Source organism: Rutilus rutilus, assembly GCF_951802725.1.
Source record: "Rutilus rutilus genome assembly, chromosome: 2".
Taxonomy (NCBI): Eukaryota; Metazoa; Chordata; class Actinopteri; order Cypriniformes; family Leuciscidae; genus Rutilus; species Rutilus rutilus.
In genome coordinates, this window is record NC_140210.1 from 54,415,069 (window position 1) to 54,428,849 (window position 13,781).

Consider the following 13,781-nt stretch of genomic DNA (forward strand, 5'->3'; position numbering starts at 1 on the left):
GCGAAACAAAGATGTAATTTTTAACAGATTTAAAGGATTTTTTTTTGTTTGTTTTTTCAATCATTTCATTTTTATAAAAAAATGTCTAACCTTTTTAATTATTTAATTTATACATTCATTTAACCAACAACAAAAAAGAGTAATAAAGTGTACAATAAAGTACAATCAAAACCTTATATTATAATCACATTGCATTTGAATAAAGTTAAAGGTGTAATCTGCCGGTTGTCCTGCAGGTGTCCTCATAAATCTGTCTTCTTACGATGCACTTGGGGATGTACGATTACTCCAGAGCACTCGTAGTTCTACGGAGATTTTCAAGTGCTACTTAAGCTACGATGCTTTTGGGAAACAGACCGTAATATTAAGATCAGTCGTACGATCGTTTTTACGATCAACTTAGGCTTACGATGCTTTTGGGAAACGCAGCCCAGAAAAGAAAAACAAAACAATGATGAATCTCTATGGCCCTCTGCTGGATATATATGGTCACAACACTATTTCTATAACTAAATCATACAGGCCTTTTTCTGACCAGCAGATGCAGAAATCAGTCTCTAACACCTAGATCAATATCCAGAAGCCACTCATATTTAATTTAGATCATCATTAAACTGATTTTTTTTCCATAAAAATATTATATTTCATATGCAAGCTAATGGTGTACTTGAGGAATTCTGTGGTAAATTGGTTAAAAAAAAGAAAAAAGACTTCATGTCTTCCAAAACATAGATGAGAAAAAAAAAGAAAAAAAAAGAAAAGAAATATAATTTTTCTTACAATCGCTCTATAAATGTTTGCGGTCGTACTGACCCTTGTAAGTTTACATAGACACCTATAGACACCTTACATAAATATACTGTCGCCCTCTAGAGGAAGATTTGAATAATGCAGATTAATTATGTTCAGTGTCATTCGTCCTTCTGTAGAGAAGATGAAGCCTGTATGAGCTCTCAGTATCAGACACTGTATCCTCCACTAGGTGGCGCTCTTTCAGTGTGATTAATGTAATATTCAGTCAGTGCTGATGGTGGGAGGAGCCAGTAAAGCTGATCATTACTGATAAAGAGCTGAAGAAAGAGGAAGGAACTAAAGCAGACAGATGTAGAGACAGAGAGATTCACACAGAGAACATTCAGCATAAAGAAGACTGAACTCAACTCACAATGAAGATCCTCCTCATCTTCTTCACTTTCTCCCTGATCTCAGGTCAGAGCTTTTCTCTTTCATCACTGCAGTAATGATGCTGTTTTCTGTTCATGAGGTTTCTGATCACAGTATCAATCTGATTGACAGGTGCAGTGAGATGCGTCAGTGTCACTGGATATTCTGGAGGAAGTCTTCTTGTTGATTCTGGGAAACTTTGGTTCAGTAACTCCACTAAATACATGGCCAAATTACCTGAGTGGAGAACAATAATAAATTATAAGAAACATGATAAATGGATTAATGAAGAACGATTCACACTGTTTCAAAACAATGTGCAAAATCTCATGATCTTCATCAGAGAACTGAACCAACATGATGCTGGAGGATACGAGATTAGAGTTGAAGGCCAGTGGTCCATCAATATGACTTTGAATGTGGAAAAAGGTCGGCCATTTTAAGATCTAAGATTTTGTGTTGTAAAACTACTGATAATTTCAAAGGTTTTATATTCATAAAATATATTTATTTCTTATATTTATTTTTTTATAACAGATTCCTGTTGTAACGTGTCAAAGAGAGTGATGGTGAATATTGGAGAAACTGCATACTTCAGCTGTGAATATTCACAGAATCATATTAATGATCCCAAGATCATATTCAAAGAAGGAAAATACTCTATTGAGAAGATGATTAACAGCACATGGAAGAAGAACAGGAGATTCAGTTTCTCTGATGATAGACATAATAAACTCATGACTGTGAGAATTACTGCTGTGAGACCAGATGATGGAGGAGTTTATTTATGTGGAGTTTGGATCAACAGACACTCGTACAGTTACTCCATTATTAATACTGTTCATCTACGTATAAGTAAGTACAACAAACTCTCAATCAAATCTGGCAAAAAATTACAATTTGTCTTTGTAGTTTAATGATATTTGTGACTGACAGCTAAAGTGGGCGTGTCTAGAGTGACTGGCCACTTAGGTGGTCGTATGATGATCAAGTGTGAACATCCTCAACACAAAACCAAGCCAAAATACATCTGTAAAGAATTAGATGGATGTTAAGAGAGGAAGAATCATTGCAAATATATTTATTCTGCTTTAAATGTATTTTTTCTTGCTTTACAGATGCAAAGTTTGTGACTAAATCTGCTCATCTTGGTGAAGAAGTCAACATCACCTGTCAGATCCCAGAGGAACATGAAGTTAAGTTCTGCAAAGAGGATGATGATCACATATGCCAGACATTGAGCACATCTGCTGTGACAGAAATGAGTCCTTCATCTGAAAGAAATGAAGAGAGAGTTTTTACAGTGAGCATCAGTAATGTGAGCGTGAGAGATGCTGGAGTTTACTGGTGTGGAGCAGAAACCAGAGACACACATTTCACTTTCATCTCCCTGACCACCAAAATTCAGCTCGACCTCTTCAGTGAGTGAATTCAGATGATTTCATTGTAGTAAATACAATATATTCAGAATCATGTGTGTTAAATGTCTGTGTTTGTTTGCAGTGGCTCCAGTAGTGAGACGTGAAGGAGAATCTGCTGAGATCTTCTGCCCTTATGATTCAATCTATAAATCAAAGTCAAAGTATCTCTGTAAGGGGAAGTGCTCCACTAGAGATAGAAATACTCTCAATGAGACTGTGAGAGAAGAGAAAGAGACCAAGACTGACAGATTGACTCTGAATGATGACGTCACTGCAAGTGTCTTCACTGGGACCATCACTGGACTGACAGCAGAGGATGCTGGGAAATACTGGTGTGCAGTGACATTAGAGAGAGACGTGCATTATCTTTACACTCATCTGATCGTCATCATGAACGAGGGTGAGAAAGGTTTAAATATCTGAATATGTGAAACTATGGCTGTGAATTGATGTTCTCATATTTCTAATATTTCCAGAGCTGAACTTGACTAAGTATGAAGGAGACGACGTGTCAATCCAGTGCAAACATCATGATGAACATCAGAAATGCTTCTGCAAAGCACATGAACCCTCCATGTGTGTGAAGGATGGAGTTTCATTGGAGACGATCAGAGATGATCGATTCTCTTTCAGTGATGAAGCTTCTACTGGAGTCTTTACTGTAAACATCACTGATCTGAGAGAAGAGGATTCTGGGATATACTGGTGTGGAGCTCACATCACCACTAAAGTCACTCTCACTGTTAAAAAGGGTAAGGAAGTTTATTTTAATTGCATTGTCTGAGGGTCAGATTTAAATATTCAGATATCAGCACTTGATCAATCACTCAGGGGCGGATCTACCAGAGTGACATTGAGAAGGTCATTCTATAGTGACTTGGCGACTTAGTTCATGGCATGGTGACTGACCAGGATTGTGGTGCAAAGGTGGGCCTGGAGCATGGCCTGGATTGTGTTGTGTCTGGACCTTACACTGTAAAAATGAATACGCTATATTTACTCAATAAAATTGTGGCAACAGATTACAAGCAATATTATTCATTAAATTGAACAAATTAGAATTGAGCAATAATTAATTAAATTAATTCCTTAAAAGTTAACCATTTAAAATGAGTAAAATGTACTTTTTTTTTTAAACAAAAATATCGAAATAACAGACAGAGGTCAAAGATGAATTAAGAACTCTTTATTTTTTATTGCCAACATTGAAGACACCTGATGTTAACAAGCAGAATCACTGAAGGAGAAAACCGTAATTGTAAGTCACCGTTATGGTGATCAGTGTTTGTTTTAGTTGGGCTCTTGACCTTAAATGATTAACTTTAGATTGTGAGAACAGCGAGAAAAGGTGATCTGATGGTGTTGGTTGTGTTTTAACATAATCATTATTTCACAATCATTTGACCTGATTCTCTGACCTCATATAGTTAAAAATAATATTATACTGTAGAGGGACAGAGCTGCTATAATTAATTATCTAATATACAAAAAGAATTTGATTTCGTTTATAAGTACACAGACATCAAGAATCAGCCTGTGAATCTCAACAATGGTGACATTTATGAAGCATGTTGCAGTGCATTCTGGGTTCCACCAATCAAAACTCATTCATGGCTCCCATCATGCATTGCTGCATGAATATATAATGAGCTTATGATCAGAGGTGATCTGTTTGTCACCATTGCTGAGATTCATATGCTAAATCTTGATGCCTGTGTGTACCTACATAATTTTTTTTTTTTTTTTTTTATCATTTGCTAAACATATTGTGCTGTACAAGGACAGTGCTGCTATAATTAATAAAATAAACACAACTCAGACATTGGGCTCTGTATGAGTTCAGCGATTCAGGTGAAATAATGATTGTTAAAACACAACCAACACCATCAGATCACCTTTTCTCTTTGTTAATCTGGCTGTTATAACTCAAGTACAGCAGCCAAACAAAATCTAAAGTTAATGATTTAAGGTCAAGAGCCCAACTAAAACAAACACCGATCACCATAACGGTGACTTACAATTACGGTTTTCTCCTTCAGTGATTCTGCTTGTTAACATCAGGTGTCTTCAATGTTGCCAATAAAAATTTTACTCATTTTAAATGGTTACCTTTTAAGGAATTAATTTGATTAATTATTACTCAATTCTAATTTGTTCAATTTAATTAATAATATTGCTTGTAATCTGTTGCCACAATTTTATTGAGTAAATATAGCGTATTCATTTTTACAGTGTAGAACAGAGAACAGAGAACAAGGACATGGAAGACCAGGTGGCCATGGCAGGACCAGCAGCCAGTGGGAGTAGATGATCACCACCTCAGTAGAGCAGGAGACCACCATGGTGGAGTTGGTGGATTGGGAGGCCGTGGCAAAACAGAAACATGGATGTCCTTCATGGCTGTGACAGACCAGGCATGGATGACCTCCGTGGCCATAACAGGAGGTACAGAGAGTCGAAGATGTCCTCCTTGGCTGTGACAGGACAGGCAGAGAGTTAGGAGGCGGCCTCTTTAGCCTTGACAGGGAGCACAGAATCTTCACATATGGCCCCCTTGTCTGTTTTTATTCTCAATCAAAACCACAGAAATCGTCATCAGTTTAAAGGGATACTCCACTTTTTTCGGAAATAAGCTCATTTTACATCTCCCCCAGAGTTAAACAGTTGAGTTTTACCGTTTTAGAATCCATTCAGCCGAACTCCGGGTCTGACGGTACCACTTTTAGCATAGCTTAGCACAGATCATTGATTCTGATGAGTCCAGTAGCATTTCTTTCAAAATGACCAAAGAGTTTCAATATTTTTCCTATTTAAAACTTGACTCTTCTGTAGTTAAACCGTGTACTAAGATCGACGGAAAATGAAAAGTTGCGATTTTCTAAGCCTATATGGCTAGGAACTACTCTCATTCCAGCGTAATAATCAAGGAACTGTGCGGCTGTACCATGGGTGCAGCAGGCGTAATGATATGACGCAGCGCCTGAAAATAGTCCCCAGCTCGGTAACTTCTTCCAACGTGACCGGGACTAAGTTTGTCTAACCTATTAGACCTATTTTCAGGCGCTGCGTCATATCATTACGCCTGCTGCACCCATGGTACAGCCGCACAGTTCCTTGATTATTACGCTGGAATGAGAGTAGTTCCTAGCCATATAGGCTTAGAAAATCGCAACTTTTCATTTTCCGTCGATCTTAGTACACGGTTTAACTACAGAAGAGTCAAGTTTTAAATAGGAAAAATATTGAAACTCTTTGGTCATTTTGAAAGAAATGCTACTGGACTCGTCAGAATCAATGATCTGTGCTAAGCTATGCTAAAAGTGGTACCGTCAGACCCGGAGTTCGGCTGAATGGATTCTAAAACGGTAAAACTCAACTGTTTAACTCTGGGGGAGATGTAAAATGAGCATATTTCCGAAAAAAGTGGAGTATCCCTTTAAATTGGCTGTGAAGAATTATCATTTGTTATTCAGGAATCCCAAACTGAGACCACATAAGACTCGACAGAGACAGATGAAATAGAACATAGTTTATGTGTAAGTCTGCAGAAGAGAGACTACAATACACTAATTTTACTGAAGAATAATTCAGCTTCAAAAAATGAATAAACAAAATTTGAAGCATGAACATTCATCCCACAAGACCTCAATGATAGTAAAGTAAAAAATAGTAGTAAATTCTACTACTAAATATACTACTAAATATTCCACGGTCAACTGTTTTCTGCAGAGTCAATAGCTACAGACCTCCAAACTTTGTGTTGCCGGCAGATTAGCTCAAGAACAGCGTGTAGAGCTTCATGCTGAGGTGTATAGTCCAGGGGGCAGAAAGTAAAAGTCCTGCCATATGTTTATTCCACCCATGAACTCAGTCAGCTGATTTCACTAATTAGTTCTATCTCATGGCTGAATTAGCAAATCCAGGTGATTGGAACAAAATACTGAGGAGGACTTTTACTTTCTGAACCTGGACTTTACACCTCTGGCTTCATGGAATGGGTGGGATGCAGTGGTGTAAAGTGTGCACAGCAAAATACCCAGTGTTTTTTATTTCAACGTATTTCAGGCGATTTTTACTCATCTCGGTATAGCAATATAGTTTGGTAAAAGCTAAACGGCACAGATGCAAGCTGTTCTGTAGTAAACAACAGCACGCATCTGTGCAGTTCATTCATTCACACACAGACATGCGATTCATATTTAAACAGTCTTTTTGCGGTTTACAGACACTATTCCACATCGCGATTAGAACAAAGCACTTAAGAATAAAGAACTTACTATTCACAGTCCTCAGCTAGATCCGTTGCTCCTCGAAACGAAACTAAACCAGCACTTTAGGATTTTCTCACATTTCCTAGGATTATTATTACCATAGTATTATTCCTACCTAAAGTACATGAGTCTGATTAAACTTGATGAGTTTTATGGAGCTGATGTGGTCGTTGACACGTTTGCATGAATCGCCTCAGATCATTTGTGTTTGAATAGCGCGCGCTCTCCGTGGGTGGGGTCACATTAACACTTAATGAGATATAATGAGCTGAGATGTGAATGACTGACATCTCTCTCTTTTCATACAGATTACATAAACTGAGAATATTATTATTATTATTATTTTTTTATATATATAGTATTCACTGAGTTACAGTTCATTTTCGGGCGCGTTTCAGAATGGACTTCACTGACAGAGAGAAGGCAGAACTTGCATCATGTTTATTTTTCGTTATTTGGCAAAAAGCACAACACTTTGTTTTTATTGTGAGTATACACAAAAAAATACACACTTAACAGGATCGAATGATGTATGAAACTTGTATGTAAGATCAAAATCAACAGAGTATTTTGAGTCTCTTTTGCACTGATTAGAAAAAAAGCGAGCTGATCATGCCGGCATGATCGTCAACCCCAGGGGGTTAACTCAGAAATGATGTCTCAATGAGTTAAGTGATTCAGGTCAAATAATGATTATGTTAAAACACAACCAACACCATCAGATCACCTTTTTTATTTGTTCATCTGACTGTTATCACTCAGTTACAGTAGGCAAACAAAATCTAAAGTAAAAAATGTAAGGGTCAAGAGCCCAACTAAAACAAATACTGATCACCATAAGGGTGACTTAAAATTACAGTTTTCTCCTTCATTGATTCTACTATTAGGTGTCTTCAATAATGCTCAATCATCACGCAATTAATCACTTAATTATCTCATTAACTTTAACATTGCTTCAGTGTTACTTATAACACTGAAGCAACACTGAAGTGTGGATTATATAAACACTTAGCAGTGTTAATTTATCACTAGGGATTTTGCAGTGTGGGATGCAGTGGTGTAAAGCGTGGGAGGCAGTGGTGTAAAGCGTAGGATGGAGTGGTGTAAAGGCTGGGATGCAGTGGTGTAAAGCGTAGGATGCAGTGGTGTAAAGCGTAGGATGCAGTGGTGTAAAGCATAGGATGCAGTGGTGTAAAGCATGGGAGGCAGTGGTGTAAAGCGTGGGATGCAGTGGTGTAAAGCGTGGGAGGCAGTGGTGTAAAGCATGGGATGCAGTGGTGTAAAGCGTAGGATGCAGTGGTGTAAAGCGTGGGAGGCAGTGGTGAAAAGCATGGGATGCAGTGGTGTAAAGTGTAGGATGGAGTAGTGTAAAGCATGGGATGCAGTGGTGTAAAGCATGGGATGCAGTGGTGTAAAGCGTGGGAGGAAGTGGTGTAAAGCGTGGGAGGCAGTGGTGTAAAGCGTAGGATGGAGTGGTGTAAAGGCTGGGATGCAGTGGTGTAAAGCGTAGGATGCAGTGGTGTAAAGCGTATGATGCAGTGGTGTAAAGCGTAGGATGCAGTGGTGTAAAGCGTAGGATGCAGTGCTGTAAAGTGTAGGATGCAGTGGTGTAAAGCATGGGAGGCAGTGGTGTAAAGCATGGGATGCAGTGGTGTAAAGCATGGGAGGCAGTGGTGTAAAGCATGGGATGCAGTGGTGTAAAGCGTAGGATGCAGTGGTGTAAAGCGTGGGATGCAGTGGTGAAAAGCATGGGATGCAGTGGTGTAAAGTGTAGGATGGAGTGGTGTAAAACCTGGGATGCAGTGGTGTAAAGCGTAGGATGCAGTGGTGTAAAGGCTGGGAGGAAGAGGTGTAAAGCGTAGGATGCAGTGGTGTAAAGCGTGGAATGCAATGGTGTGAAGCATGGGATGCAGTGGTGTAAAGCGTGGGATGCAGTGGTGCAAAGCGTAGGATGCAGTGGTGTAAAGCGTGGGAGGAAGTAGTGTAAAGCATGGGATGCAGTGGTGTAAAGCATGGGATGCAGTGGTGTAAAGCGTGGGAGGAAGAGGTGTAAAGCGTGGGATGCAGTGGTGTAAAGCGTGGGAGGAAGTGGTGTAAAGGGTAAGATGCAGTGGTGTAAAGCATGGAATGCAGTGGTGTAAAGCATGGGATGCAGTGGTGTAAAGCGTGGGAGGAAGAGGTGTAAAGCATGGGATGCAGTGGTGTAAAGCGTGGGAGGAAGAGGTGTAAAGCATGGGATGCAGTGGTGTAAAGCGTGGGAGGAAGTGGTGTAAAGGGTAAGATGCAGTGGTGTAAAGCATGGAATGCAGTGGTGTAAAGCATGGGATGCAGTGGTGTAAAGCGTGGGATGCAGTGGTGTAAAGCGTAGGATGCAGTGGTGTAAAGCGTGGGAGGAAGTGGTGTAAAGCATGGGATGCAGTGGTGTAAAGCGTGGGATGCAGTGGTGTAAAGCGTAGGAGGAAGTGCTGTAAAGCGTAGGATGCAGTGGTGTAAAGCGTGGGAGGAAGTGCTGTAAAGCGTAGGATGCAGTGGTGTAAAGCGTGGAATGCAGTGGTGTAAAGCATGGGATGCAGTGGTGTAAAGCGTGGGATGCAGTGGTGTAAAGCGTAGGATGCAGTGGTGTAAAGCGTGGGAGGAAGTGGTGTAAAGCGTGGGATGCAGTGGTGTAAAGCGTGGGATGCAGTGGTGTAAAGCGTAGGAGGCAGTGGTGTAAAGCGTAGGATGCAGTGGTGTAAAGCTTGGGAGGCAGTGGTGTAAAGCGTAGGATGGAGTGGTGTAAAGCCTGGGATGCAGTGGTGTAAAGCATAGGGTGCAGTGGTGTAAAGCGTGGGATGCAGTGGTGTAAAGCGTAGGATGCAGTGGTGTAAAGCGTGGGATGCAGTGGTGTAAAGCGTGGGATGCAGTGGTGTAAAGCGTGGGATGCAGTGGTGTAAAGCGTAGGATGCAGTGCTGTCAAGCGTAGGATGCAGTGGTGTAAAGCGTGGGATGCAGTGGTGTAAAGCGTGGGAGGCAGTGGTGTAAAGCGTGGGATGCAGTGGTGTAAAGCGTGGGATGCAGTGGTGTAAAACGTGGGATGCAGTGGTGTAAAACGTGGGATGCAGTGGTGAAAAGCATAAAGGAAAAGGGCTGAAATTAAATGTCATATATTTAAATATTTGTGTAGATATTATTGTAATCCTGTACATCTGTGTGTTTGTTTTATTTTCAGGTTTCTCCATGATCATCATTATTTGTGTGTGTGTGAGTCTGTTGCTGATTGGTGGATTCACTCTGACTGTGTGTAAATTAAGACACAAGAGACGAGGTTTGATCATTTATTACCTGTTGAAACAAATTAATAATTAAAGTTATTTGAGTTTCTCTGTTCTGCTTCAATGAGCAACAGTAAAATCTCAATGAGTTTCTGTCTCAGATGCTGCTGTTCGTCTCCAGTTTGACGTTGATCTAGTTTTTCTGTCTTACTGATCGGTTTGTTTTGTATTTTTGCAATTAGGAAGAACCACGACATCAGACAAGAAAAAGGCAAATGCAATGGTGAGTTACGTGTGTGTGTGTTAGTGTTTGTATAAATGTTGTGCCTATAATATGTTTTCTCTTTTTAAAATACATTTTATCCATGTTCAGTCATCATGTCCAGACAGCAGACATGATTCTCTCACAGATCCTGGATCAGCTCAGATTAACAGTCATGATGAACTACCCACAATCCCCTCTGATGAGCTCCTGTACACGTCTGTCAGTTTCCAGAAGCATGAAGAGTCTCTCAGTGAAGCTTCAGTCACTGTCAGTAAGAACGAGCTTTACTCTGATTACACCACGGTCATTTACCACACAAGACTCAACTAACTCACTTATAACAGATCACAGATCAGCACACATTACACCAGTATTTACTTATACTTAAAGGTTTCTGATCAAATCCCTTGTTGTATTGATGTTGTATTGATCAAGGTCGTTCAGTAAAGTGAGTTGAATAATGAGAGATTTAAAATTTCTACAGCTGATCATGTTGCTTCTTTTACGTGTTTAAGGGTATTTAGTTGAATTGGAGCTTTTGTTTTGCAACCTGGCATTTATACAATACGAGAGCCTGCACAGCGACAGGAGACACAAATGAACCCCTGCAGTCACATTTTGAGCTTGTTTTCTGTGTATGCATATCTGTGTTTCTAAGTTAGCTTTCTACTGTAGTTTGCTAAGTACTTCTGTCCCCTGCCTATTTGTGTCTATGGTAACTGATTTGATTAGAGTCCTCAGTTCAGGTGTGTTTAGTTAGTTTCTCCCTTTGTTTGTTCTGTGTATTTAAGCCCTGTGATTCTTTCAGTTGATTATTAGTTCTACTTTGTGTTTAGTTGGTTGTTCTGTTCCTGTTCTTGAGTGTTATGTGAATATTTGAGTTTGTTTCTGAATAAAAGACTGCTGCACTTAGATCCGGTTTCATCTCTGCGGCAACCAACGCTGAAATCTCCCTACCTTAAGCCCAAAGTATACTTTAGCCGCCCGCGTTCTGCGCACTGTCCATGTGACGTAATTTTCCGCATTAGGAGGGTCCGTGCACAGCTCCCTCTGGTGGAGGGATGAACTGTTCATGGGCTGAGGTTTTACAATGTGTGAATGACTTGAGCGCTTGAAAACAAAGTCCACAAGAAGTGTGCATGTGCTGAACGCGTCTTCCCGCGTTCACAGCCATAGGAGTATACTTTGAAAACTTTGTGTCAAATCATGTTCAAGAATGCTATATTTTTTTAAAGCGATATGGAGGAGATTTGTAGGAGTAACGGTTCAGCACTGTCGAGCAGAAGAGATAACAGTGCCATGCACCAACATAAATTACACTCTTCAAACTACACATCCTCAGCATCATGATAATTAAAAGGGGAGGGGCTGTTCGATATGTCCTGCCCTGTCTTATTGTTTGAGTGGAAATTACGTAAACACATTAGATAACGCTGCGTTTCAAGGCACTTCAGTGTGCCTTTAAATATTCACATATAAACTAACTACCAATAAACTACCAATAATCAGAGCAGTTTCTTTTTAAAGTCTGAACAGATACTTGTATGTACAATTTGTCGTTATTGTCATTATTCAAAGACTTGGAAATGACATTTTTAATCTGAGGTCAATCTGAGATGTTTTTCTATCAATGTTTTTCACGAATGCTGGAGTTTTTTTTTTTTTTTTTTTTTTGTGAGCGTGATAAACTTTCAAAGCCACAGAAAATAACAGAAGGTTGAAGGTCTCAGTTCAGTTTAATTTAACACACTTACTCAGGAAACCCACAGAGAGACACATGAGACTGAACAGAGAGACAGAAGATGAACAGAAGATAATAAAGACTAACAGCTGATCGTTCAATAATTCACCTTCAACATTTACTGAGTTATGAACTCAGATGAATTACCAATGTGTGATTTGACAACGTTACTTTTATAAACAGATCAAACAAAACCAAAATAATGAGTCCACAATTAAATTACAGAATATCTGTAAAACTAATGTATATATCAGACATTTCATTGTGCATTTAGTACATTGACATAAATGTACCAACATTATTTAATATGTCAATAACACTTTAAACAAGCAACACCTATATATATATATATATATATATATATATATATATATATATATTATATGTTTTTTGGGGTTATTTTTTTTACATTTGTCTTTTATTTTTTAGATTTTTAATCATTTTTGGCATTATCTCTGTGTCTCAGTGCTTTGTGTTTGCAGGGTTGTTTGATACTGTGGTCAGTGTGATAAACATCAACATGCGATGCTCTTCAGCTTGTGCTTTTCTTCGTTCTTGTATTCAAATTAATTTTGTCAAACCAAGAAGCCCTTCAGCTGGAAATAGGAAACAGTAGGAAAAAGGAAATAGTTTTTCAGTACCCATTGTCCACTCCATTAAAGTGGACATATAAAAAAAATGTAAAATAAAAATTGCTTATAATATATGTTTCTACAAAGTTGTATTCTGGTCATCTGAAATAGAAAGATATAAAGCATTTTGCTCATAAGTCATAAGTCAAACCACCTGCAGTCATAGATAAGTTAGTCTCAGCCTCAGATGTCAATTCTAAGTGTGAATTATACAATATCTACTTGCTTTTCAAATGTAAAAAAAAAAAAAAAAAACTTTGCACTGGGACCTTAATGTACATATTGTTATGTAATATAATTACATTGTTATGCTCCATATAATTAGAAGACCTGAAATAATACATCAATATTAGAAATGTGAAATGTCAGTGTTGTGTCTGTATTCTGTCATCCACATTGACATAAAGAACCTAAATATTCAAATATAGCACAAAAACAAACACATGACAGCCAATGACGTTTAAGTGCAGTTTCCACTCCTTCCTTTTCTCCTTACAAGGCGCTGAGTGCTGCGTGTCAGATAAAATGAAAAAGTGAATCATCATATGAATGAACAGACAGATCAGAGAGAGGAAGATTTTCTGTGTGTAATCAATTATATTTACAGCTGTTCCTCAAATAAAGCTGTTGTATGCATGCACTTGTTGGAACTTGACAACAGAAAATCCCCAGTGTTAAATGAACTCTGCTCAGAGCACATATGATCCCACTCTACAGAGTGTTAGGTAACACTAAAGCATTGTTAAAGTTAATGAGATAATTATGTGATTAATTAAGTGATGATTGAGCATTAGTGATGAACACCTGCTGTTAACAAGCAGAATCCCTTAAGGAAAGAGAAACACAAGAACTATAACTGACTTTTAGTCACAGCCTTAGATGAAATCAACTGAAGAGAAAAGAAGACATTAAATCTGTGAAGATCTCAGCAGAGGAGGATTAAACAACTCCACAAACAGCATTACCAGCTTCACTTATTACTAACCAGATGTAATTTATTTCTTTTAGACGTCTACATAAGTTCTTATTTAGAAAT

General features: G+C 38.7%; 2 protein-coding genes across 2 annotated transcripts in view; both read left to right on the forward strand.

The window, feature by feature from the left end:
• Positions 1 to 13,781, forward strand: part of LOC311286286 (uncharacterized protein) — an 83,593-nt gene that overhangs the window by 16,204 nt on the left and 53,608 nt on the right. The window lies entirely within an intron of this gene.
• On the forward strand, positions 1,494 to 10,702 carry LOC311286531 (polymeric immunoglobulin receptor-like; the record flags this gene model as incomplete). The annotated part of the gene is made up of 6 exons (XM_084402739.1): positions 1,494 to 1,593; positions 2,283 to 2,585; positions 2,668 to 2,985; positions 3,062 to 3,337; positions 10,065 to 10,160; positions 10,518 to 10,702. 6 exons carry the CDS (start codon positions 1,494 to 1,496, stop codon positions 10,700 to 10,702), a joined length of 1,278 nt encoding a protein of 425 aa, XP_084258865.1.